The sequence below is a fragment of the Uloborus diversus genome, chromosome 5, assembly GCF_026930045.1.
Source record: "Uloborus diversus isolate 005 chromosome 5, Udiv.v.3.1, whole genome shotgun sequence".
Classification (NCBI taxonomy): domain Eukaryota; kingdom Metazoa; phylum Arthropoda; class Arachnida; order Araneae; family Uloboridae; genus Uloborus; species Uloborus diversus.
Genome location: NC_072735.1, coordinates 131276572 through 131300812, shown reverse-complemented (window position 1 = coordinate 131300812; position 24241 = coordinate 131276572). Strand labels below are relative to the sequence as shown.

The window sequence follows — 24241 nt, the reverse complement described above, 5'->3', positions numbered from 1 at the left end:
CTCAATTTCTAGTCGCATTATACGTGTTTTGGGATGCAATCCTAGTCCAATGACATTGCAAGGCACCAATACATATGTTATAGGAACTGGTGAAAAGTATGAATGTTTCAGAAAATTCTGTTGTTTTTTGCTTCCTAATTTTTTAAGATGTAAAAATTATGCCTTGTGATGCTTTGTTTACAGTCAATTGCAACATTTAGTAAAAATTCAGCATCTGTTGTTGTATATCTATTATACTTTTCAATGGAATGAAGCCAGTTCTTCATTTTTATCGATTCTCACAATGTTTATTTATTTACTTATTTTAAATAGGAGGATACTGTTGGATACAGGCAATCCTGGAGTTCCAGAATATATCAAACTTCTAAAAGATGTTCTTCAGCAGCAACATTGTTCTTTACAGAACATAATTGTGAGCCATTGGCATTTAGATCATGTTGGCGGTGTACCTGAAATTTTAAATGAATTAAAGCAAGGTAATGGAAAACAAGTAATTTTTAATTACATTTCAACCATGCTAATTTGAACACGATTAAAATGAACTGCTACTAAGACGAACTGCATTTGAGATTCCTGTCCTATTGTTTGTTGGTTATTACTTTGCGGATAAGACTAACTATGGTCAGTGATGATTTTAGGGGAGTGCATTTTACCCTATTTCTGTGGGGGGGGGGGTTTCAATGAAATTCACTATAAAGCTTAAAAAAAGATGGGTTCTGGTGGCAGTTTCAAAATTTGCCCCAGCTCGGAAGAATTGTATATCCAGCACTGACTACAGTTAGACAAATTGATTTTGAAGGTCCTTTTGAATTTGTTTTAATGAGTTTAAACTTACTTAAATGTAACTATGTGATGTATATAGAGTGTAGAAGGGCAGTTCTCAAAAGGTGGGAGCAAACACAGACTTCAACTTTGAAGCTTCAACACCAAATAACTTTCATTTTAATTAACTCTAAAATTTTTGAGGTAAATTATAATGCTGTATAGAGACAAGAATTGACATAAATTATGGAAAAAAAGCTCTTCAAATGCCCTTAACAAATATTTTCTTTGCTAAATGGCACAATTTTGGACATACCAAAACGTTAACTGAGCAAATGTACCATTAAAAAATTTTTTTTAAAAATTATTTCCATACGTTTCAAAAAAAAAATTAAAGGCATGAATCTTACACTGAGTAATTTTTTGTTAATATTTTACACAAATAACAAAAGTAAAGACCGATTATTTATTTTGTAAACGATTTTAGAAAAAAGTAAGTTTGAAATTTGATGCATGTCCAAAAGTTACGATCTTTACAATGCTATTATTTGAGAACTAAGTATATGATGTTTTCGTTTTAAAGGTATTTATCGATCCTCAGAATCAGTTTTTAATTGTTTAAAAGTGTTTTCATAAGCTTTTATGCAGTATCTTAGAAGAAAAATAATTTTTCTTAAACATACAGGTGAGATGTCCAAATGGCGTTACGATCTTGACGCCGATAATTCTGTCCGTTTATTTATCATTTTTTTATAATCCACTGTCTTCTAACATCAATAAAAAAGATTATTATGATGTTATCTTTTTTAATCCATTGGTATTTTGCATAATTAATACGTTACACATTGAACAATACATAAATTACAGTAGAAACATGGCTTGTTATGATCGAACGAAAGCCATTTTGCGCGAAAATCGCCAGGCAAACCTCCGTTGGCGACAACACAGTATACGATAAGCTAAAGGTTACCAGAGGGGGATTCCAGTTTGACAAATGCAGTTAATCGTCAGCTGCACCAGTTTTGGCGCCTTTATCACCTGCGCTAGCAATTTTTTTCCCCGCCGCTTTTATTATTTTAGAATTTTTTTTTCTCTTCTTTCTTTTAAACATAATTTAACGATCTTCAAAAAGAAATACAAATTTCTTTTTTCAATATTTTTTTAGACATCGTTTTAATTCTTATGACATTAGAAAAAATATTCATTATTAAAACTGATGTCACTTTTTACATTCTTTCTTAAAGCATACTTTGTTTATTTTTCCTTTAAAAATATATATGTCGTATTTGTCTCTATTTTTATTCCTTATTTGTCCCAATAAATCAAACTACAAGTTTGTATAATTATTTCCATGAAGCTTTTTTCTACCTTTCATCAACTTCTTCAAAATCATTCCAAAACTTTATTATATGTAAAGAACAGTATGTATAGCCATTCAAGTACTTCATTAATATCCTCTTTATCATTAAATTGCAAAATTCAAAAAGTAGTAAATAAAATTTTTATTGGAAAAGTTAAAAATCAGATTAACAGTTGTCAAAAATGGTGAAACTTACATTATGATGATGTCCAAAATCCGTTACCTGCAGGACAACAATGTCCAAAATGTGTTACCTACAGACTGCTAATTTAATTTGCTAATTAACAATTTTTACAAATACCTGCTGTCTTTTCATGTTCATATATTGTGTTCTAAGTATGCATACTATAGAATAAAAGCAAAATTGATATCAAATTCGAAAATTTTTGAAATTGCTCAAAGTTAACATTTTTGTTCCCACCTTTTGAGAACTGCCCAGAAAAAGCTGAGGAAAGGAGAGTAGAAATTCAAGGGTTAAAAAGAAAATAAGACAAAAATCACGATAAATTCATAAAATCAAACTTAAATTTAATTTTTCACAAAAATGTGATGTGATAGAATTTTTTCATTATTTTCCCCCAGAGCCATGGTGGCCTGATCAGTAAGGCATTGTACTCGAGGCTGGAGAGTCTGGGGTTCGATCCTCGCTGGTCGAAGATCCATTGTCATCATTAATGGTAACTGGGCGACGTTAAATATGCTCGTGGTCACAATGTCCTCCAAGTGAAACGATACCTCTGGGGGTGCCAGACCAGAAAGTTATTCGGCCTGGTTCCAAATTCTCTCGAACTGTCTATAGATGGCACCACCATCTATTGTGTTGTCTTTGTATTGTCCTGGAAAAAATATTGCATCATTAGAGGTAAAAAGCTTCTCCACTGAGAATAGCTATATACCCCAATTGTGTGTTAAGATAAGATAAGATTTTCCCCCAAATCAGTACCCAAAAATACATAAATAGCGTTTACTCATCTTGTATTTTTTCCGTTTCAGACCTGTGCAATTGATTGGTTGTTAAATTTTATTTTAGAAACTAATGATTTAATTTGAATTGTTTAGATCCATTGCCATAGCAATTTCATCATTGGGTGGTCGCTGGTGGCGCTGTTTTCCATATCATTACCATATATTGGCAGTTAATTTTTAAGGCAAATGCAATAAGCATTTAGTATTAAGGAGCTATTGCTCTAACCTACAAAGAAATGTTGAAAAAATGTTTGCCTAATACTGCATTAAGAAGACAACAAAAAACAATATCTTTACAAAAAACAGTAATGATAGTTTCGAAAAAACACTTACCAATTTTGTTTTTGCATCCTTTGAAGTTGCAGCTTAAGTTCATATGCATGGAAAACATCCCTGCTGTGCTCATTGATTAAAGGGAAAAAAAAATTCTCAAAGAAATGTAAGTTTTACTTACTACTGTAAAAGAAAATAAAACATCATAAAAAGGCAAATTTAGCAGAAAAACTTCTAACACGTGTTTCGAGTTTCCAAGGAACACTCTTTTCAATGCAAAATAAGTGAGTACATGGATAAGTACAAGCATAAATTGAGGCGAAGTTAACACTGTATAACAGGGAACACTTATCATTTGGAGAGATAATTAAATATTTTGTTTTTTTCTTCTCTTTTTTTATTCTTAAGAAAGCAATTATTCTCTGGTTGTGTTTGTATTTTTAACTTCATATAGATTGTTGAGATAAATATGGGCAATTCAAAAACTTATCGTAATTCAAATCAATTACTCAAAAGTTTAGTTCTTTCAAATTGAGATTTGCTTGTTATAAGTTTTCTTTAGTGTCTCTTTCATTATAGATTGCTTGGTTTCTAAGTTGCCATTGCCACCAAGTTCAACGTCACCTCCTCTTGTTTCTGAAATAAAGTACAATTTTTTGAAGGATGGGGATGTTATTTCTGCTGAAGGTGCTACTTTGAAGTATGAGTTCATCCTATAAATTGCCTAACTAATTTAGAAACACTTTATGAGCTTGTTATTATTAAAAGTTTCTTTTTTAATAAGTAAAAAAATATTTACATTTATAATTATAAACTATTACAGCCTTAATATAAAAAAAACATAATGGAATATTATGATGGAAACATAAAACTGCAATTATCATGAAAGTATTGGTTTCGTGTTAATCAAAGAAATCATAAAAGTACTGGCTTAATGTTTCTTTTTATAAGTTCATTTCAAAGCCAAATTATAAGTTTCTCTCCAAGTTCCAGGCTGCATATAGCCATATTTGCTCTGAAATCTGCATTTCTCACATCTTTAATTGAAGCAAGCCAACCTAGATTTTAGGAATACAACTAAGTTTCTAAAAGGAGAGCTTTTAAAAGATTTAGCTTATGTAGAAATACACTTCCTGACTTTTTATATTTTTATTTCTCTATGTTTATTTGTTGTGATGGCGAAGATACTAAATTATGGTTTGAAGATTTTTTATTGTGTATAATTGCTATGCCACTAATTTTAGTCTTTTTGTTAGCGTGGGCGGATTAAGGGGGGGGGGGACAAGGGAGGGCAATGCCCCCTCCCACTCTTGGGAGGACTTTATACATAAATAATAACACACCTCCCAAAATCTTTTTAAAAAAAATTATGATTTTTTTTTTCTTTTTTTAATAGTTCAGGAAAAAAAGGAAGAGAATAGCAAATGTCCTTTTCTGATGGAGGGGAGGGAGGGACACAACATACACTATATTACATGTAGTAAAGCTGTCATCGGGTTTCTAAAAATGTGTTAAAAACGATTATTTTGAACTGAAAACGATAAGGGCAAGTATATAAGTGAAAATATTCACTGATAGAGCTATGCGTTCATCTGCAATGCTTAAAAAAATCGACAGTTATTTCAACAAATTAGAAGCTAAAACAAAGATTTAAAAAAAAAAAAAAAAAGATTGACCTATAAACTAAACAAGCTATAGCTTAGGGCACTCACTTTGTCAAAGGCCCTCAACTCCCGAAAATTTCCTAGTTTATTCCTTAAAAAAAATATAAAAAGAACAGTACTTGAAAAAATAGACTTTGTTTTAAAGTGCTTGAAAACCTTGAAAATTAGGACAAGTGTGGGTACTAATCATAACTTTTTTAATTTATAAAAAATGGGAGGGGTAGGGGGAGAAATGCCGAAATGTGTCAAATTCAGCTCCTTGCCATATCCTGCAGCAAAAATGTAAAAATCATAGTTCTCACATTTCTGTAAAATATTACTTGAGATAATTTTTTGTGACTCACATGTTTCATATTTTGATGTTTATTTAATCCTGAATGCTGTAATTTGGAAATTCCTTTGTATTTCCCTTTTTTTTTAAATCTCACTTCTACTGCATATTGTTAATCTGTTTAGCCGGAAAAAAAATTACACTACTTCTATTTGTTTTTGTTTTCTCTTTTAATTAAAAAAAAGTTGCTATCCTGGGAAATCTATAGTTTTTTTTTTCTTTTAGACTTATAGTAGTTCCTCTTACAAAGTTACATAAATATTGTAAAATTGTACTATAGTACTAAATTTTAGAGACTGGAAAGGGCAAATGAAGTACCTTAAATAATCTTAACTGTTCTCGGGTCTTTGAAAAGAATTAGATCAATCTTTGAAATTCCCAAGCAAAGTGTGCTCAACTTTATTTCTTATCAAGTGTATAAATTATGAATTGTCCAAATGGGCAGCATGTTACTCTCTTGTTACCTCTTTTCAAAATCTGTACACAACTTATTTTAAAGCATTTTTTACTATTGACCATTTTGTATTTAATTCATTATTGTATTTCTGGGTGCTGGGTGGGTTTGGAGGCGTAATCAAAAACTAATTGAATTTAACTCACAGCAGATGTAAGCAAATAACAATGCATAATCATCTGTTCTCCCATGATTTATCTCTCAGAGAACTGCTGTCATTAATTTGTCGACCCCAAAACAATTTTTATGCTGTGTATTATTGTAATTTGCAAATAAGTATGTTTGCCTATTTTTTTTCCTGAGATTTTTGTAGTTCCAGTCTTCCCTTATAAGACTTCAAAATGCAGAATTTTAAATCTATTTTACCAAAATTCCTACGGGGAGAAACCCCCGGACCCTCAAAAATTAGAGATTTTATACTCTGCTTAAAAGGGGTACCATTTCCCCTCTTAAGTTCAATTCAAAAGAACAGCAGGCAACACATTCATAAAAACAACAGAAAAAAGAAAGGCATGACCTTTGGTATCACAGGAAATGAAAAACACAACATGAAGCTTTATAAAATGGCCTTTTCGTCCACCGACAGAAAAGTTGTCTGGACTACAAAAGAGAAACAAAGCCTGAAATGGCATGAATGTTTATGCCAATCTTCATTCATTCATTGTTCATTGTTTTTGCGGATTTATTTATTTTTACATTTGTAAAAATTAAAAAAAGTACTCTTTTGCAGGATAAAGTGGATAATGTGGATATAGTTTATGTTGTTTTTTGATATTAAATACACTGAGAATGTACCCCCCCCCCCCCCCGGAAAAATTTGATATAACAGGGCTGTCTCTCAGAACTGCTCTTCATTTTTCATATCATGTAAGGTGTAAAGCCATGTAGATTGTTTTTTTTTCTTCTGTATAGAAAAAAAGTTTGTAAGAATTATGTATTTGTTTGTGTGCATGCACATTTTTAAAAATATGTTTTTTACTATTTATTAAACATTTTTTATATAGCCGTTTACATAGCTACAGCTCTAACAATATTCTATTGTTCCTTAAAGATATTTTATATATAAGAGCGTCAAAATGAACAATTTGAAAATAAACCTCAAATCATGATATAGCCATTTTTCTCTATAGGAGTCTTGACAGTTCAATGCATTAGAATATTATTTACTTTATATTTTTAATATGGTAACAAAATTGTGTTGTAAAAATTATTACAGGGTTATTTCTACTCCTGGTCACACAGAAGATCATCTTGTTTTATACCTTGAAGAAGAAGACAGTTTATTTAGTGGGGATTGCATCCTTGGTGAAGGTACTGCGGTAAGTAGTAACTTTAAACATTTGTGTATTTTACTTATTAACTGGGTCGGTGAAATATTGAGGCATTTTAGTTCAATGCATTATTGTTGAAATTCTAACCATATTTTAAACACACCTAGTCGATGCATCGGCGCTGATGGTTCAACAATTTAGCGATTGGCGGCCGATGCTAACTTGGAGGAAACATCAGCCTTAAATAACATCGAAAAGCCGATGGAATTGGCCAATGTTTTCAAAAAAAAAAAGGACCTTTACTGTTTTACTTTTTAATACAAAGTAAAGTCATATAAAAATGTTTTACTTAAATTTCAGTATGAATTTATATTTTAGTCACCCCTGAAAGAATTTTTAACACTGCATTCAGGTACAAACAAGCTTTATCTGTTGTTTCGGTAGAATTTAGAGCATTAATGTAAGAAATTGATTAAAGATGTTTGGGATGGTGACATAATTCGGAAATCAAAGAGACTTTTGAATTTTTTCTTCAGAAGTACTGAAGTAAATTCAGAAACTCTCTCTTCCGAGGCGTTGGTGGTAGTGGTTCTGTACTGAAAAAATAAGGGTGAAGTTTAATGTTGCAAGTTACTCCAAAATTAGAGGCCAAAAAACCCTTCCCTTCCCTCCTCGTTTCAAGCATGTCTTAAATATTTAGCGATTATTTATTTTGCTCAAGAAATGTCAGTTTGCGTTGTATTTCTCATACTTGGTTCACCTATAGTTTGTACTGCACCAACTTTTTTGCATCATTTATAGTGATCAATGTTTTTTAATTGTAAGTAACTATTTTTATGTATTTTTATAAAATCAATGAATAAAGTTATTTTTGTTTTCATCATATTTTTAATACTAAGATATAGATAGGTTTCAAGGATTTTCTGTTATGCGACTTTTTAAATTTCAGAAAATTATTGTTAAATTTAAAAAAGTTAATTTGAACTTGTTTATAGTGCTTCATAAAAGATTAAACAATCAAATTATTCAATATTTTGTGTGCGAACATCAGATCAAGTAGTATATGTATTAAAATATTATTAACTTGGTATAAATATTGAGTTTTTTTATTGGAGCTGCATTTTAAGAACCTCGCTCTTTTCATGGCTATTGCTTCTTTCAGCAAAAAAGTTATGTCACTGTTATAGCTTTTACGAAAAATGCAAACATTTCTATTCATAAATTTTAAATAAGTATAAAAATATTCCTATTATGATTTAATATTGTAATTTATCTGTTACTCTTTTTGTTTAATTTGATGACTAAAAAATGTCTACGTGATATCTTTACACTTTCAGTGTGTGATTTGTTGACGGTTTCATTGTCTTTTTTTTATTCTTAAAATTTTTTATGAATGATTAATCACAAATTTAATATTTTTTGACCATGTATAGTGAACCTAAATCCAAATCCAAAAGTGACGACCAGCAACAGGCTCTGGGTCCAGCTAGGCTGGTCCTAGTCAATTTACAATCCCCAGTGAAGATCAATGGCACTCTTAAAACTATCTACTCCCGTGCTCATTACCACCTCTTCCGGTAAGCTGTTCCAAGGTTCCACTACCCTGCTATAATAATAATTTTTCCTAATATCCGTGTTAGCCTGAGATTTAAATAGCTTAAGACAATGACCCCTTGTCCTGTTTTCAGTGCTAAACTTCAGCCCCGTAACATCTTTCATTTTAATAAATTTAAACAATTGAATCATGTCCCCTCGGTCTCTTCTTTGCTCAAGACTGTACATTTTTAGCCTTCTAAGCCTGGAATCATAGTCTAAATGAGAAAGTCCGTTTATTAGCCTTGTAGCCCGCGTTTGAACCCTTTCCAATACATTAATATCTTTCTTAAGATAAGGAGACCAAAACTGAACAGCATACTCGAAATGAGGTCTTACCAAACTTCTATATAAGAGCAGAAGAACTTCTTTAGATTTGTTTGAAATAGATCTTTTGATAAACCCAAGCATCTTATTGGCTTTGTTGCTAGCTATGCTACACTGTTGGCTGAACTTTAAATCCTGACTTATTAAGACGCCCGGATCAGTAACTTTTTCCGCCTGACTAATGATTGAACCTTGCAAATAATAACTTGTACACTTATTTCCATGCCCTAAATGTAGCACTTGACATTTCCCAACATTAACAGCCATACCTCATTTATCAGCCCACTCCGTAATATGATCTAGATCCTCTTGCAGCTGATTTGCTTGTTCTTCATTTTCTACACTCCCCATAACTTTGACATCATCAGCAAAACAATTCATGGTCCCAGAAATATTTTTATAAATATCGTTCATAAAAACAATGAACAAAACAGGCCCTAACACTGATCCTTGAGGAACCCCGCTTAAAACCTCACTCCAATTAGAATAATTTCCCCTTACAACTACCCTTTGTTTCCTTCCAGTCAGCCAGTTTTTTACCCAAATGAAAATTTTCCCTCCTATTCCTATATCAGCTAATTTGCTAAGTAGAGCAACATGCGGTACCTTATCGAAAGCTTTTTGAAAATCACTGTAAACAACATCTACAGGCTTCTTATTGTCCAAAGCCATGGTAACTTTGTCATAGAAATGTAATAAATTAGTTGCACAAGATTTACCTTTCCTGAAACCGTACTGAAAACTAGTCAATAGATTATTAGTCTCTAAAAAATTTACTATCTTAATTTTTATCAATGTTTCAAAAATTTTGCAAACCACCGAAGTTAGACTCACAGGTCTATAATTTCCCGCACTCCCTTTAAACCCTTTCTTGAAGAGCGGTGTAATGTTAACCAGCTTCCAGTCCTCTGGCACTGTCCCCGAGTTATAAGACGCATTGAAAATATTTGCAATTACATCTGCTAACTCCTCTGCACATTCAACTAAAATTTTTGGATAAATATTATCTGGTCCCGGAGCCTTAGTCTCTTTAATTTTTTTCAAATGAAGTAAAACATCATCCCTGGAAAATACAAATTCCTCAAGCTGTACTATAGCTTGTGTCTTATTGATGTCAACTGTTGAGATACAGTTATCGTTAAAAACACTGGAAAAAAAGTTATTAAGAACATTAGCAATATCACTATCGTCCTGAATTAAAATTCCGTGCGCATCCACCAGTGGCCCAATATGACTATTTCAAGCTATCCCCGAATTAGCGTATGCAAAAAACCTCTTGGGATTCCTGTTTATGTTATCTGCTAGTCTTTGCTCCAACTCTCTCCTCTGAATCCGTACCAAATACTTAAATTTACACCTTGCCTTACAATATTGGAGCCTATCTGCACTGTGACCAGTTTCTTTAAACCTATGAAAAGCGGCTTGCTTGTAATTTAGAGCGTCTTTAGTTTCCCTGGAGAACCACATCGGCCAAATTAGTGTTGACACCCTTTCTCCTAAAGAGAACATAGTCCGCAACCGTTTTTGCTAGATTTTCCTTAAGCTCTGCCCACTGAAGATTCACATCGCTATTGTCCAATTCGGAAGAAAAAACTGCTTTCAAACTCTGCCTGAGTGCCACAAAATCAGTATTTCTGAAATTGGGCACAAACCTGAAATTCTCTACTATGTGCATATCAAATTTAATCCCAAACCTAAAGCTGTTGTGGTCACTATCTCCAATGTGTTCCCCTACAAATAACCCTAGAACAGAACCTTCCATGTCGCAGAAAACTAGATCCAAAATCCTGTCCTGTCGAGTACCCTGAGTCACAATTTGATCTAAGAAGCAATCACCAATTACTTTCAAAAATTTCTCTTTTCTGCTATTGCTATGGCAAAAATTATTCCAATCAATTCCTAGAAAATTAAAATCTCCCATTATGATGACTGAACCCTTGCTTGAAATGTCACTAATAATACTAAACATCTGTTGATCTTGACCCTCGCTTAAGTTGGGGGGCCTATAAATGTTCGTAAACATAGTTTTTTGCCCTTATTGCTCATCAACTCCAGCCAAATCATATGAATCTCATTAGATGTATCATTAATTACCAATTCATTGCAAGTTAAAGTGTCTCTGACGTAAAATAAAACCCCACCACCTCTTTTGCCTGCTCTATCTTGCCTAAACAAATTATACCCAGCAATAGATAATAAATAATCATCATTTTCGGTAGCCCATGTCTCGGTATAACTCCAATAATATCCAACCTCTCGTCTATTATTATGCTTTTCAATTCTTCCATCTTGTTCCTAATACTACGAACATTTGTATAAAAACCTTAAGTAAGCCCATCTTACTTTCATTTAATGCTGCACGATTATTTGAATCCCAACTGTTAAAATCATTTCTTTTATTAGCCACCCTTTTTCCGTTTCTACTAAAATCCCAATAGTTAGTACCCTTTCGAATTCTGCTCCTTAAACCATGCCCCCCATTCCAAGTAAGTTTTTTGATTCTGAATCCTCTAAAACCAAACCACTAACCATTTTGACCCCTGTAGAGCTCAGATGCAGACCATCCCTAGCAATCCAATTGCGTTTTCATTTACTCCACACATCAATAAACCTGATACTATGCTTTACGCAAATTTCTTTGAGTACCAGGTTCATACACCTAGCCCGTTGGTTTAACCAACTCCTGTGCACTCCATATCTGGGAAGCAAACCAACCACTTGGACATTTGCCGAACAGTTGGTTGCTTTGTCCAACAGAGCAACCCCATTCCTTTGTAAACTCATCGTTGTTACTATGGCCTACATCGTTAGTTCCCACCCACAAAGTAACTACGTCCTCTTTATTAAATGTCCCCTTCTTTTCAGCACCCCCTATTTACATCTCTCACTCGAGCCCCTGACAAACAACATCTAGCCACCTTACGTGTAACTCTGCCTATTGAGTTTCCACCTCACGCACCATTGAATCTCCCAAAATTATACCCTTTGTTTCCCAGTCTGTCGCCTCAGCAATAACTTTCCCCTTTACCTCTGGAATATTCCCACTATCTAACACACGGTTAATGCCCACCTCCTTTTTACTAACTTCTCTCTTTCCCTCTGGATTATTCCCACTATCTAACACACAGCTAATGCCCACCTCCTTTTTAATAACTTCCTCCTTTCCCTCTGGATCATTCCCACTATCTAACACACAGCTAATGCCCACCTCCTTTTTAATAACTTCCTCCTTTACCTCTGAAATATTCCCACTATCTAACACAGAGCTAATGCCCACCTCCATTTTACTAACTTCTCCCTTTCCCTCTGGATTGTTTACCCCATCTACACTCCTACAGCCTTATGCTAACTCACCCTCCAAAGTAAGAATCCTAATTCTGATTTCTGAGAGTTCAACACACTTAGTGCAAAAGAAATCCTTCTCAAACTCATCCTTGCCCTTAAACAAGCAGAACATCTGACATAAATCACAAGAAATCCACTTGTCCTTTTTACCACTTTTAACGTCCTTCGTTATGCATATAACCCCCATTCTAGCTCAAAATAATACACTTAAAAAGTCAATACAAAAATGCAAAATTGAAGAAATAAAACTAATTATTAGAATTAGAAAGCATTGGAAGTAAAAGGTACAAAAATTACTAAATCCTAAGACAAGCAGTAAATTAAAATAAACAAGTTACACACTTAACAGAGCACTCAGGCTTAACAACAAGAAATCAGCACATTTTGGCTTAACTACAAAGAATAGAAAAACACTTTAAGAAAGCAAGTAAATCAAAAATAAGACTTAAAAGCACAAAAATACTTAATTATATGATAAAATACAATAAAAATACTGTAATTAAAGCAGTAAAATAAACAATTACAGTTAAAAATCACTTATCTCAGAAGCAGCAAAATATCTCCCCAGCAACACTAGCGCCCTCTATTGGCGAAAAAATTACATACCTCCATATATAATTACATTATTACTGAAGTCTTAGTTATACGTTCAATTTTTTAAAAAAAATATATGTGCAAGAGGGCTATTTGTCAATGTTGTGAGTATAATCTTTCATGTTAATTCATTCTTCATAGTTCAAAGTGTATACTTTTCCTTGCAAAAATAACTTTATTCTTAAATGCTTTTGACCACACACATTACGCCAGGATTTCTACATACCTTTAGTTGTTTCTTCGCGCTTGATGTGAATTAATTTGTTCATGTTATAAAGAGCTTATATTTTAAGCAATTTACTTTTTGAACTATTTAGACCATTACTTTGAAGTAGGAAGGAAAAGTGGTAAATGGTAATTCATACTCTAGCCTTAGAACTAAAGACTGGAATATGAATATGAATATTAATATTGTATTTAATCTTTGTTTCTGAGGGGTTTTGTTCTATCTAAGCTTTTTGTTTTGTTTTAATGTTGGATGGTTTATTCTCTTTTTTATATTTTTTACATTGAGTAAGAAAGAAGATTGTTTATAAATATCACTTTGCTGTGGCTTAACATAGCTCATTCTAATGAAAATATGAGATCAATTGCGTCTGTGGCATGTATGAATATTTTTAATCGTATGAAGCAACTTTTCTACCTATGTTCGTTTTCAAAAGTTAAGATTTTTTTTTCTTCCATGCGTGATGAAAATACTATTTTAGGGAATACATAAAAAGTAGTCGAAAACTTTGTACTGCATAGTGAATAAAATATGACAACGTATATAAAGTACAAATTGAGAATGGAAAAAGGTTAAAAAACCAGCAAACAGCTGTTTCGGCACTCTAAAATACAAGTGCCATCATCAGTGCATTAAAAACGAAGACAGGTTCACCTGACTAAAACACAGTCGAGGTGAACAATGGAATGAGAGACGAGTTGTAAAAGATATGAGAGCAGTACCGGAAACGATGACGTCAAGGTTACGTCAGAACTCCAGAAGACAGTTGCACTCAGGAGAAAACGTCAAGGACAAAAAATAAATCAAATAACAGACTTCCAAACATTAGGAAAAGGGGGAGTGCTAGACAAATCATTGACGATTAAATTAGCATTTTTCCATATGTAATATGACTCCCAAAGACCTAAATCATGAATGGACGAACACTCATGAATAACTTTGGCGGAAGAAAAAATAAAATTATGACCGCAGGACCAACAATGTTTATTCACTATTTTAGGGCTCGATTTGCAAATTTCGACCGCCGTGCGGAGCATGAAAATTTTTTGGGACTATGATCTAATTTTACATTACAGTATTTCACCCCATTGGGTACCTTTTTTCACCCTGGCCAATTTGAAAAGTTATTAAAAATGACTGTATTCATAAAGAAGAAAAAAGGCAATTTTTGGCTCAGTTTGCGAACTTTGACCGCCTTGCGGAGCATGAAGATTTTATCTGACTAATTTGAATATTCACAGGAAATTGTTTAGTCCTAGTGGACAACTTTTCTCACCCTGGCCAATTTCAGTTCCAAAAAAAAAAAAAAAATTTCGATCCACCCTAGTGTGCAGCATCCTCAACATGGAAGTCGCCTTCTTCCCTACGATTAAGTTAAAGAAGCAATGCAAGAGGCCTTATAGGAGGTTGCGAAAAATGGCTTCCAGGAGTGTTTCCAAACGCTATATGAACGTTGGTAGAAGTGCATAGTTGCTCCAGGTGACTATTTTGAAGGTGGATGTACTTCGGTGATGTGAACTATTTAGGGTAAGGTTTTATACAGCTTATCCTTTGAACTTTTGGATCTTATTACCTACATATGAGTTTTCAACTTACTATTTCATAAAGTTTTTGAGTGATGCAAGTTTACACGCATGAAGACATCACAAGAGAACTTGCAATAATTAAATGAGGAGGCCTTCAAAATGGATATTTTTAGTCATCTATATGTTCTTAGGTACATATGCATGTACAGATGTGCCAAAAAAACTTGTGAACTTTAAATTGGGTGATCGTAAAATAGAAATTTATGTCAAAAATGGATTTTTTTTTGTGATTACAATTCTCTATTCGTAGAAAGGGAGTAAAGTGAAATGAACAAATGATCCTTCAAATCCCTGACAATCTGAGCAATTTATTTTTGTTTGATTTTTTTTTTTTTTTTTTGCCATTTGGAGAAATACAATCGGGCATCTTTGAAAAATTGGCCAACAATGGGCATCAGCCCATCGTCCAAAAAATGGATCGGTCGAGCCCTAGTGAACATACTCAGAAAAATTGGAACATAATTTGCAACTTTAAAGATAAAGTTTCAAAAATGTAAAGCAATAAAACTTATTGTAGAGTATGGATTATATTTCAAAAAAGAAAGAAAGAAAGAAAGCCAAAAACAAATTTTAGTTATCTTTATCAAGACCTAATTAGTGGGGCTGTATGAAAAATGAATGCCCATTATTGCTCACTTAGTGAAAGAGCGATCAAAATTTCAATCTTCAATCAGATATTTTTGCTAAAAGACATCTTCATCCGTAACAGCAATTGAAAATTAGTACCAAACTCAGCATAGATTAAACGTTACTCTCTCTCTCTTCATTGATGTCTTTAGAATCAAGGCTCAACAAACTGATTAAAAAAAAAAAACACACAAGAACAAATTTTATACTAAAAATGTGTAATACTTAATATTTTCATTAAAAAAAGCCTCTATAATTTTGTTATCTTTTATGGGCGTATTTCACATAAAAGAATGAATTTATTCTGATTATTATAAAACAATTGTATTTCACTTTTTAAAAAAATATTCATATTCCGAAACATAAATTTAGTGATGCATAAAGTTCTAAAGGTTGGTGACCATTGTTCTAGATAGCTAACTCTCCTGAGCGAAGGTAAATGATATTATGATTAATTTATTGAATCTGGGGGCACGGCAGTGCCCCCGCCAAGTCGAGCGCGAAGCAAACACTGCCGTACCATCCTTTACTGGAACCATTTCGCCGCATTTTCAGGCCCCTATTTGAGAACCTTCTGATGAGACCAGAATGCAGAAATTTTCGTCATCCAGTAAACTATAATCACATACTTAAAATCCGAAATTTCAAGTCTGTAGATCATTTAGTTCCGAAGTTAAGTGAAAGCAAAGTTTCGCATTTATGACACTCACTCACTCACTCACTCATGATCATCAAAATAGAACTAGTACTTCCCATAAACTCAGAGAGGTGAAATTTGGTACATAGTTAGGGTTTGATGACTACATAAAGGGAAAACTATAAAAACTAGGCTAATTGAAGATCTGGAGTGACATTGATTAGAAAACACAAGAGCCCACCCAAACTATTACAGATCGACATACCGCCTTTACAAAAAATATTCAACTTGGTGGGCCGCTTCATTTGACGTCAAAAATCGAATGTCTGAAGTATCTAATGAAGAACCCTCAGCTGGTAGCTGTATTAGAGATATGGTAACGCCCCCTTCTAATATTGGTACATCAAAAAATCGACTGTCATTGCAAAAGTCTAGCGTAGTGGGACACATCTTCTAATTTAATCTAGCCTAACTTTAGCCTACCCCAACATTACACAAATTAAATGGTTCTACAAAAAGAAGTGAAATCCCACCAAAAACATTCTGTAAAAAACTAGCCAAGTCTCGATGGAGCTGCTTGTTTATCTCTAAAAAGCAATGAAATCTAGACAAAGTCATGACAAGTCTAAGGTTCCTTACTGCGATTTCTTTATTATTATAGTTAATGTTGTGTGACTTGGCCGTTAAAGGATACACAAGGGTACAAAACCAGGTGCTCCATGACACTATTGCACCAATCTGTCTCCAGAACCGCTACATATTGACGATGGAAAATTGCCACTTGGAAAACGTGTAAACGAAATCGACCTGTACCCACTAACGTATAAAGAATGTTTAACAGCCAAGTCACACAACATTAACTATAATAATAAAGAAATCGCAGTAAGGAACCTTAGACTTGTCATGACTTTGTCTAGATTTCATTGCTTTTTAGAGATAAACAAGCAGCTCCGTCGAGACTTGGCTAGTTTTTTACAGAATGTTTTTGGTGGGATTTGTCTTATCTGAAGCAAGTTTTTTAGCATTTGCTGATCATTCTCAAAGCACTTGAGTTAAAAAAAAAAAATGTTTAAAACAGTTAAATTGATCCTGTCTAGTGATTGCAATACCGATATACCAAATACCTGGATTTTGAGCAATTTTGCAATTTTGTAATACTGGTATTCTCTGAGGTAAAATACCGGTATTTTCAGAATTAGTTGAAAATAATAAATAGTTTCAATTGAAGAATTTTCAATTTAACTTATTAAATATCAATTAATATTTCAAATGTACATTTCTTTTTCCATGATACAGAACCAAAATCAATCACGAATTTGGCTTCAAAAGCACAAACTCATAGAGTATCATTAAACAAACATAGCTGAAAGATTTCAAATTGTTATTATCATTACTAGATGGTGAGATTAATTGCATTTTCCCTCGCTGTTTTCCATCATGCTTTTATTTTTTCCATTTCCCTGATCACACACTTTCCATTTCTGTGAAAGCAAATTTCGAGTGTAATTTTAAATACATTTGTCCTATGAACAATTTATTATGATTATTAATTGCAGTAATACTTTATGATTCTTTTAAAAAATATAAAAACATTGACAAAAACTTTCTCTTTGTTAGCATAACAAATGGTAATTTGTTGTCACCAGTATTGGTTTGTTGTCCTGTCTCGCCTTATATATGGCCTTGAAAATTTGCATAGAGGTAAAGCATAATCGATTGAAATTATTTACATAATTATAACTGAAGAATTTTGAAAAGGAAGCGAAAACAAATAAGAGAAACTAACAAGATCAAATTTAGTCAAGTTAATCGTAAATGTCAAACCAAAGGGCTACTAATAAAAAGCAAACACAAACCACTCCTGCTCACGACAAAATGGTGTTAATATTGGAAAATTATCATCTCATGGAAAGAAATTAACTAGCTATAAATTGCAAAAATAATAAAAAAATTCAATACAAAAGAAACACACTCACACGCAAAAGGATTTATCCAAAAATTTCTCACAACAGAACAAACTATTTGAAGATGAAGGACTTCTACACAATTCATTGGAGGAAGTGTATCCTGCATTGTTAACAGTATCACTGACCTGCATGAATTCAGAAAGAACATTTTCAACTGCAGGAAAGTTGAGCACTAAAATGAGTTCCAGGAGACAATTCAATTGATGCGTTATGTTTTTTCCAATTATTGATTTTGTATTATGACATTTGTTCCTTCATTTTTTATTTGTTCACAATACATTTTCATAAATAATACAATTTTTGTACAAAATTATGAAATGTGGCAACAAAGCAATGTTTCCAAGCATTTTTTGAGAAATTTCAATTACCGGTATTCTGGTATGACGTATTGAAAATACCGAACACCGGTGTTAAATTTTTTGTTTGTTATTGCAATCCTTAATCCCATCTAATCCTGCTTAATATTAATACATACATGACTTACATGATAAAAATAATTAATTGTATTTTATTTTTTAAAATAATTTTATTCAATCAGTTACTCATTTTTGCTAGGTGTTTGAAGATTTCCATGATTATATGCTTTCCTTAGAAAAGATTTTAAAGTTAGAACCACAGAAGATTTATCCTGGCCATGGTCCAGTAATAGAAAATCCAAAGAAGAAAATTATTGAGTACATACAGCATAGGATGCAAAGAGAACAACAAATATTGGATGCATTAGAAAAAGCTCCATCTGAAGGCCTTACTGCTGAAGAACTTGTACAACAAATTTATATTGTGAGTTAAATCTGAAGTATTTTTGAAAATTGAATGCATAATACATTTTAAAATATTCATTCTGAAAATACTGATTTCGAGATAGCTTTCAGTTCTCGTTTCACAACACACTAACAATAACCGAAAATTATGAAATAAGCTTATAAGAAAAGTGAAATATCAAGTAAAATTCAAACCTCAGTATTTCACCTGAAAAAAACTGCAAACCAATTGAAAATTTTCTTTGAACTGTTATGCCCAACTGAACAGCGATATATTGCAGGATTAAAACTCAAATTCAAATATCACATAGCCCTACTATCTATCAAACAAATGTTTCATAAAAAACAGAATAAACTTTTTTTTTTTGAAAAAACAATACAATCTGTGTTTTTTCTCTTACCTGGATATAATGTTTAGCAATGATTTGTCATGTTTTTCAGGAAACACCTGAACATTTATTGAAAGCTGCAGAAAGAAATGTATTCCATCATTTAAATAAACTTGTTAAAGGAAATACTGTAGGTAAGTTCATCCAAAATGAGGTCATGTATGTGAAATACTGTTTTAGAGTGTGTATGCTTATATCTTTGGTGGGACTATTTTTCTGCACTGTCACGGTCAAAAAGAGGCAAAATTTAAAATTTTAGTAACTTCCCCCCTTTTTTGGTACATTAAATGCTCATTATTGGATTCATACACTGGCCAATATTAGGCAATTGGCAGACTTCATAAGTTTTAAACAAAATATAGAGATATTTCTAAGAGTATTTAGAGTAGCCATTATTGCAGAGTACAGAATGACAATGGAACCACTTTTAGCGAGTCAAACTGAACATCCCCTCTAATAGTTTTGCATCAAATTAGCAGACATTATAGCATTTTTTACAAAATAATAATAATAATAATTGATTTAAGTTGCATATGGATGTATAACCTAAATGATGGTGTCTAAGCATAATATTTAAACATTCAATAAAATTAAACCACAAACAAGAACGCAAAAATAATTTTATAGTTGAAAGTCATGGAAAATCTTTTCTACAAGTTGATGGCCACTCTGAGTCTACGTCATAAGCTTTTTCTGATAAAATTCGTTAAGAGCATATCAACCTCTCACATAAGATTCAAATTTTGCAGTAGAACCTAATGTTAAGTATATTTAGTAACTGCTCAAAATTGAACAAAAGTTTAATTCAAAAAATAAAATATGAGAATGAGTACACAGCCAAAAATTTGAAGTAATGTTTTTTTCAAATCAAAATATTTCCTCAAAAGTTACTAAAGAGAGGATGAATTATGCACCACCTGGCAGACATGTAATTCATTTCCCATCTCATAACCCTACTTCAATTTTTTTATTTTTCAATATTTTTTAAATTGCTTACTTTATTTTTGACTTTCTCTTTTTAGCAATATGTTTGAGATAGATTGCGTCTTCTTTCGTGCTTTTTTCTCCTTATTTTTATGAGAAAGTAATCTAAAAGAATGCACAATAATTTTTTTTTCGGGCTCAATTGAAAAACCATCCAATATATTAACACATTCGCTGCCGATGCATTGCCTCTTTGCCGAGAGGCTTGGCCTTGGGCATAATTTATTTCAAAAAACATATGAATAACCATTTAGCATCACACGCCAATGCGTGATTAGCTGCAAAAGTGTCAAGAACATCACTGCAGGTAAATGTCAGTATCTGCAAAAATGAGCCCCCCCCCCCCCAAGATGTTTAATAAAAGGAGTTTTGGATTCAATGCTAATAAGGGAATGTTGGAGTTTGACCTTTTTTCAACGTAAACCAAATAAGTAAGCTTGTACAACAAAGCTATGACAAGAATGTAAAAAAAGAAAAAAAAAATTTGCTGTTACTGCCTTTTTGTTCTGCCCAGCGGAACTCATTTGGGCTTTTCCTGAGCAACCAAAGTTAAAGCAGCCTTGGAGAGCAAGAACGTTCCTCACCTCTTGCAATACAGGAATTATTCTTCATGCATGAAATGAAACCAATAATTATAGCTGCTTTCTTGAAATTGGGATAGAAATGTGCTTATGATTTTAAAGATGATAATGCAAAATGTTTGAATTGGTGATATTATTTTAATAAAGAATTTTTTTCGGCAAAAAAGTTTATCATCAATGCAGCATAAGAAACATAAATCATAATAAGAAAGATAAATCATAATGGACTGTCATCTGCATATTTTGCATGATTTTTTAATTGTTGGGAAATAATTGGAATTAATATCTCAAGTGATTTTAAAATGTTAACTGTTACCATCTTATGTTTGTTAAAATAAAATATTTGTAAAATATTCAAGCTAGGCTTTTAAAATAACTTTCAATTTTTGCGCTTGTGATCATTCGGAAATTGGGATGGTCACCAAGTTTTTGAGCGTGCAATTTTGTTGGGAATATTGCTTCTTCGTCATGCATGGGAAGGGATCAGAATTCATAGGATAAAGAAACAAGTTTGGTGACGACCATAATATACTAGTTTGATAATTGATTGTAAAATCATTTCAGTGAACTTTAATCCCTCAGGGTGTTCTTGAAAGAGATAATTTTTGCTTTTTAAAAAGTTGTGGATAAATATCATTTTAATTACATTTCTTAGTTTTGGTCCCTTCGGCTTACAATTTACTATACTAAATTTTTTAAGTGAAAGACTCAATCTATTCATTATTTATATCATGAAGGAAACAAATGTGCTTTAATTATTCAGAAAAACTAACTGATGAATTTTTGATTATAAACTTTTCCAACATGATGCAAGAAGCAATAACAAAAAAAAAAAAAAAAACTTACGAAAACAAAGAAACATAGTTAATTTTGAAATACACCGCCAGCTCAGTCATTTCCAGCCGAGGACTGCAGTTTCATGCTTATTAGCACTCATCAGCCCGGCATAGGAAAGTGACTGAGCTGGAGATGGAAAACCTCTTGCCTCACGTTCAATCTTTGAGTTGAACCGAACCACTGCTTCGGTCACTCGTCTGGTCTGCTACTTCTATATTAGATACCAGTTTGTTTCGCACTCTTGGCTTCCTTACGAGGTTTTCCATCTCCAGCTCAGTCACTTTCCTATGCCGGGCTGATGAGTGCTAATAAGCACGAAACTGCAGTCCTCGGCTGGAAATGACTGAGCTGGCGGTGTATTTCATGTATTTCTGCTTTAGCCCTGGCTAATGGGCGGCAATTTACTGAATATAGTTAATTTTGTTTGTGAGTGTTTGTAATTATTATTTTGTTTTTAATATTCATTATTAGTTTCTAGATAAAATTAATTTTTTCAAAGTTTTATACACGTCTAGTTTGTAACTATCATATCAGGGGCTTAGGGTCACACAAGCATAAGTACATCCACTCTCAGCTTAAGTTACATTTGTGCGCCCTAAGCCCCACGATTTATAACTGAGAATTATATTGAGTAATGTAAGAATTTATATGAATTTAAACAAGCGTATATTGATTTTTGTTCTCTTTTTTAAAGGAGAAATCAAAGGATATAAAGTTGAAGACACCAAATATTATTTGCTCAAATAAATGTCCCAATGAAAAAGCAATGTTCGATATAGATTATACATTTTTATACTATTAAAAGCCTTTTAATGTTATTTTGATTCAATTTTTTTCTCATTAATGTTTGTTTGTTATGTACTTCTTAAGACACATATATGTGTGCAACAATTACATTGGAGGGTTTGCAAACAACACGGTCAGTTGAAAATGTACAGTTACTATGCATTTTTTTTATAAAATATATAACTCCGATCACTCAAATTTTAAGGTTTTGTAGCAGGCTCTGATCATTGGACAGACAGAGAAAGAAACTTATAAGACATAACATGAAGAATATTTTATTGTTTGAAGACTATTCTTATTACACTAAAAAATCGCCTCTCAAGGTGTGACGGGTGAAAATTGCTCTTATATTTGAACAAAGCAATTGCCTGTTTGGTGATAGTTAAAATTTTAACACTAACTCCAGTGGATGAACCCTAAAATCCAGTAGATAGCGTTCATTGTTGACCATTTTTACGTTTCTTTATTCTCCTAAAATGAGTCTTACCAGTCAAACAAATCAAGTTACCAGATCCAGTTCAGCCCTGTCAATATAAAGCATTTTCCTGCAGTTCAAATATTAGCAAAAAATATTATCAAATTGTGCAATGGCGCGAGTTCCATTGTTAATGACGTCAGCGTTACTCGATCATTCTCTATAATATGTATGAGGATTATGTTTCAAGTTCATTTTAAACTACATTATCATATTCTATGATTTTAAACATCAGTTTTTAATTAAAAGAAAAGATTGTCTTTTTATTTCCCTGAAGTATTGTATAATACTAGATTGTTCAAACTTTTCAGTAACTAATAATAATAAATAAATATTTAATAATAATAAACAATAAATTTACAAGCTGATTATAGAAAAATAATAAAATTAGAAATATGTATGCATTTTTTAACACTTTTAATACAATACACTAATATTAATATTATGGAGAGGACATGAGAACTGTTCTTCCTGGTGCTTTTAGATGTTGTGTTCACAAGTGCCCCATCATATCTACCTTAGAATTAACTTGCAAAAATGAAGAATTCTTAATTTCATTAAAAAATTTAAATGTGATACTATTTAAATGTTCATATAATAACATTATTTGATATGATTTTGCAAATATCAACAGGGTTCATACTCAACTTTGAAAATTATAAGGAAGGAGTTTTGCAGGAGTTCACTTTATTTTTTAAGGACTAGTTTCTTGTTTAAAGATGCATTTATTAAAACGTATTTCAGAAAAAATATGTACAACTCTAATATTATTTATTTTTGCTTTCATTCAATACACTGATTGCACAAACATCCTAAATTTACAGTAAAATGTGCATTTACTGCTTCTTAGGCTTGAGTCGGCTCGGAATCAAATTCAAATACAAGGGGGGGGGGGGGGGACCATTGAAATATTTTTATTTTGGAAATGAATAAAAAAGTAATATTGATTGAAAATTGAGCATTTTCTCAAAAACAAAACAACACGTACTGCCAATTTCCTAGTAAAAAGAAAAAAAAAACTTTAAAAAATAAAATAATTGCTAAAATAAGAACTATAATATGTCGATTGAAAGTGGTAGAGGCCAAAATAACTCCCAACTATTCAAATAATTGAAATATTTAAAGAATACAAAACGACAGAATACAAACTTCAAACAATTTTTAGCGAAGTTTGTATTTGATTTTGGCATAGAAACATAAGGTTACTCATATGAGATTGAAATACAGAAAATTTAATTAAAACATTATGGATCCATTTGAAAAAAACAAACTATTTTAATCTTCAAAATTGATCAAAATTTTGTAGACCATTTCAAAACTTTCGTGTGACTCTGCTGATAAACAGAGAAAACTGAATAATTTCAAGAATTTTTTCTTCTAAAAAATATGAAAATTATAATTCTAACAAATAGTGGTACTACTGTTTAGCTATGAAGTTGCTATTT

At 32.2% G+C, this 24241-nt stretch overlaps 1 protein-coding gene across 1 annotated transcript; it reads left to right on the top strand.

The window, feature by feature from the left end:
* LOC129222373 (endoribonuclease LACTB2-like) lies at positions 1–22358 on the top strand (the record flags this gene model as incomplete). Its single annotated transcript, XM_054856869.1, is given in 7 exon segments — positions 1–96; positions 313–476; positions 3941–4061; positions 7027–7129; positions 18539–18763; positions 19186–19267; positions 22230–22358. Coding segments are annotated over 7 exon segments (844 nt in total), but the record flags the coding sequence as incomplete, so codon positions are not given.
* Positions 22359–24241: the final 1883 nt, after the last annotated feature.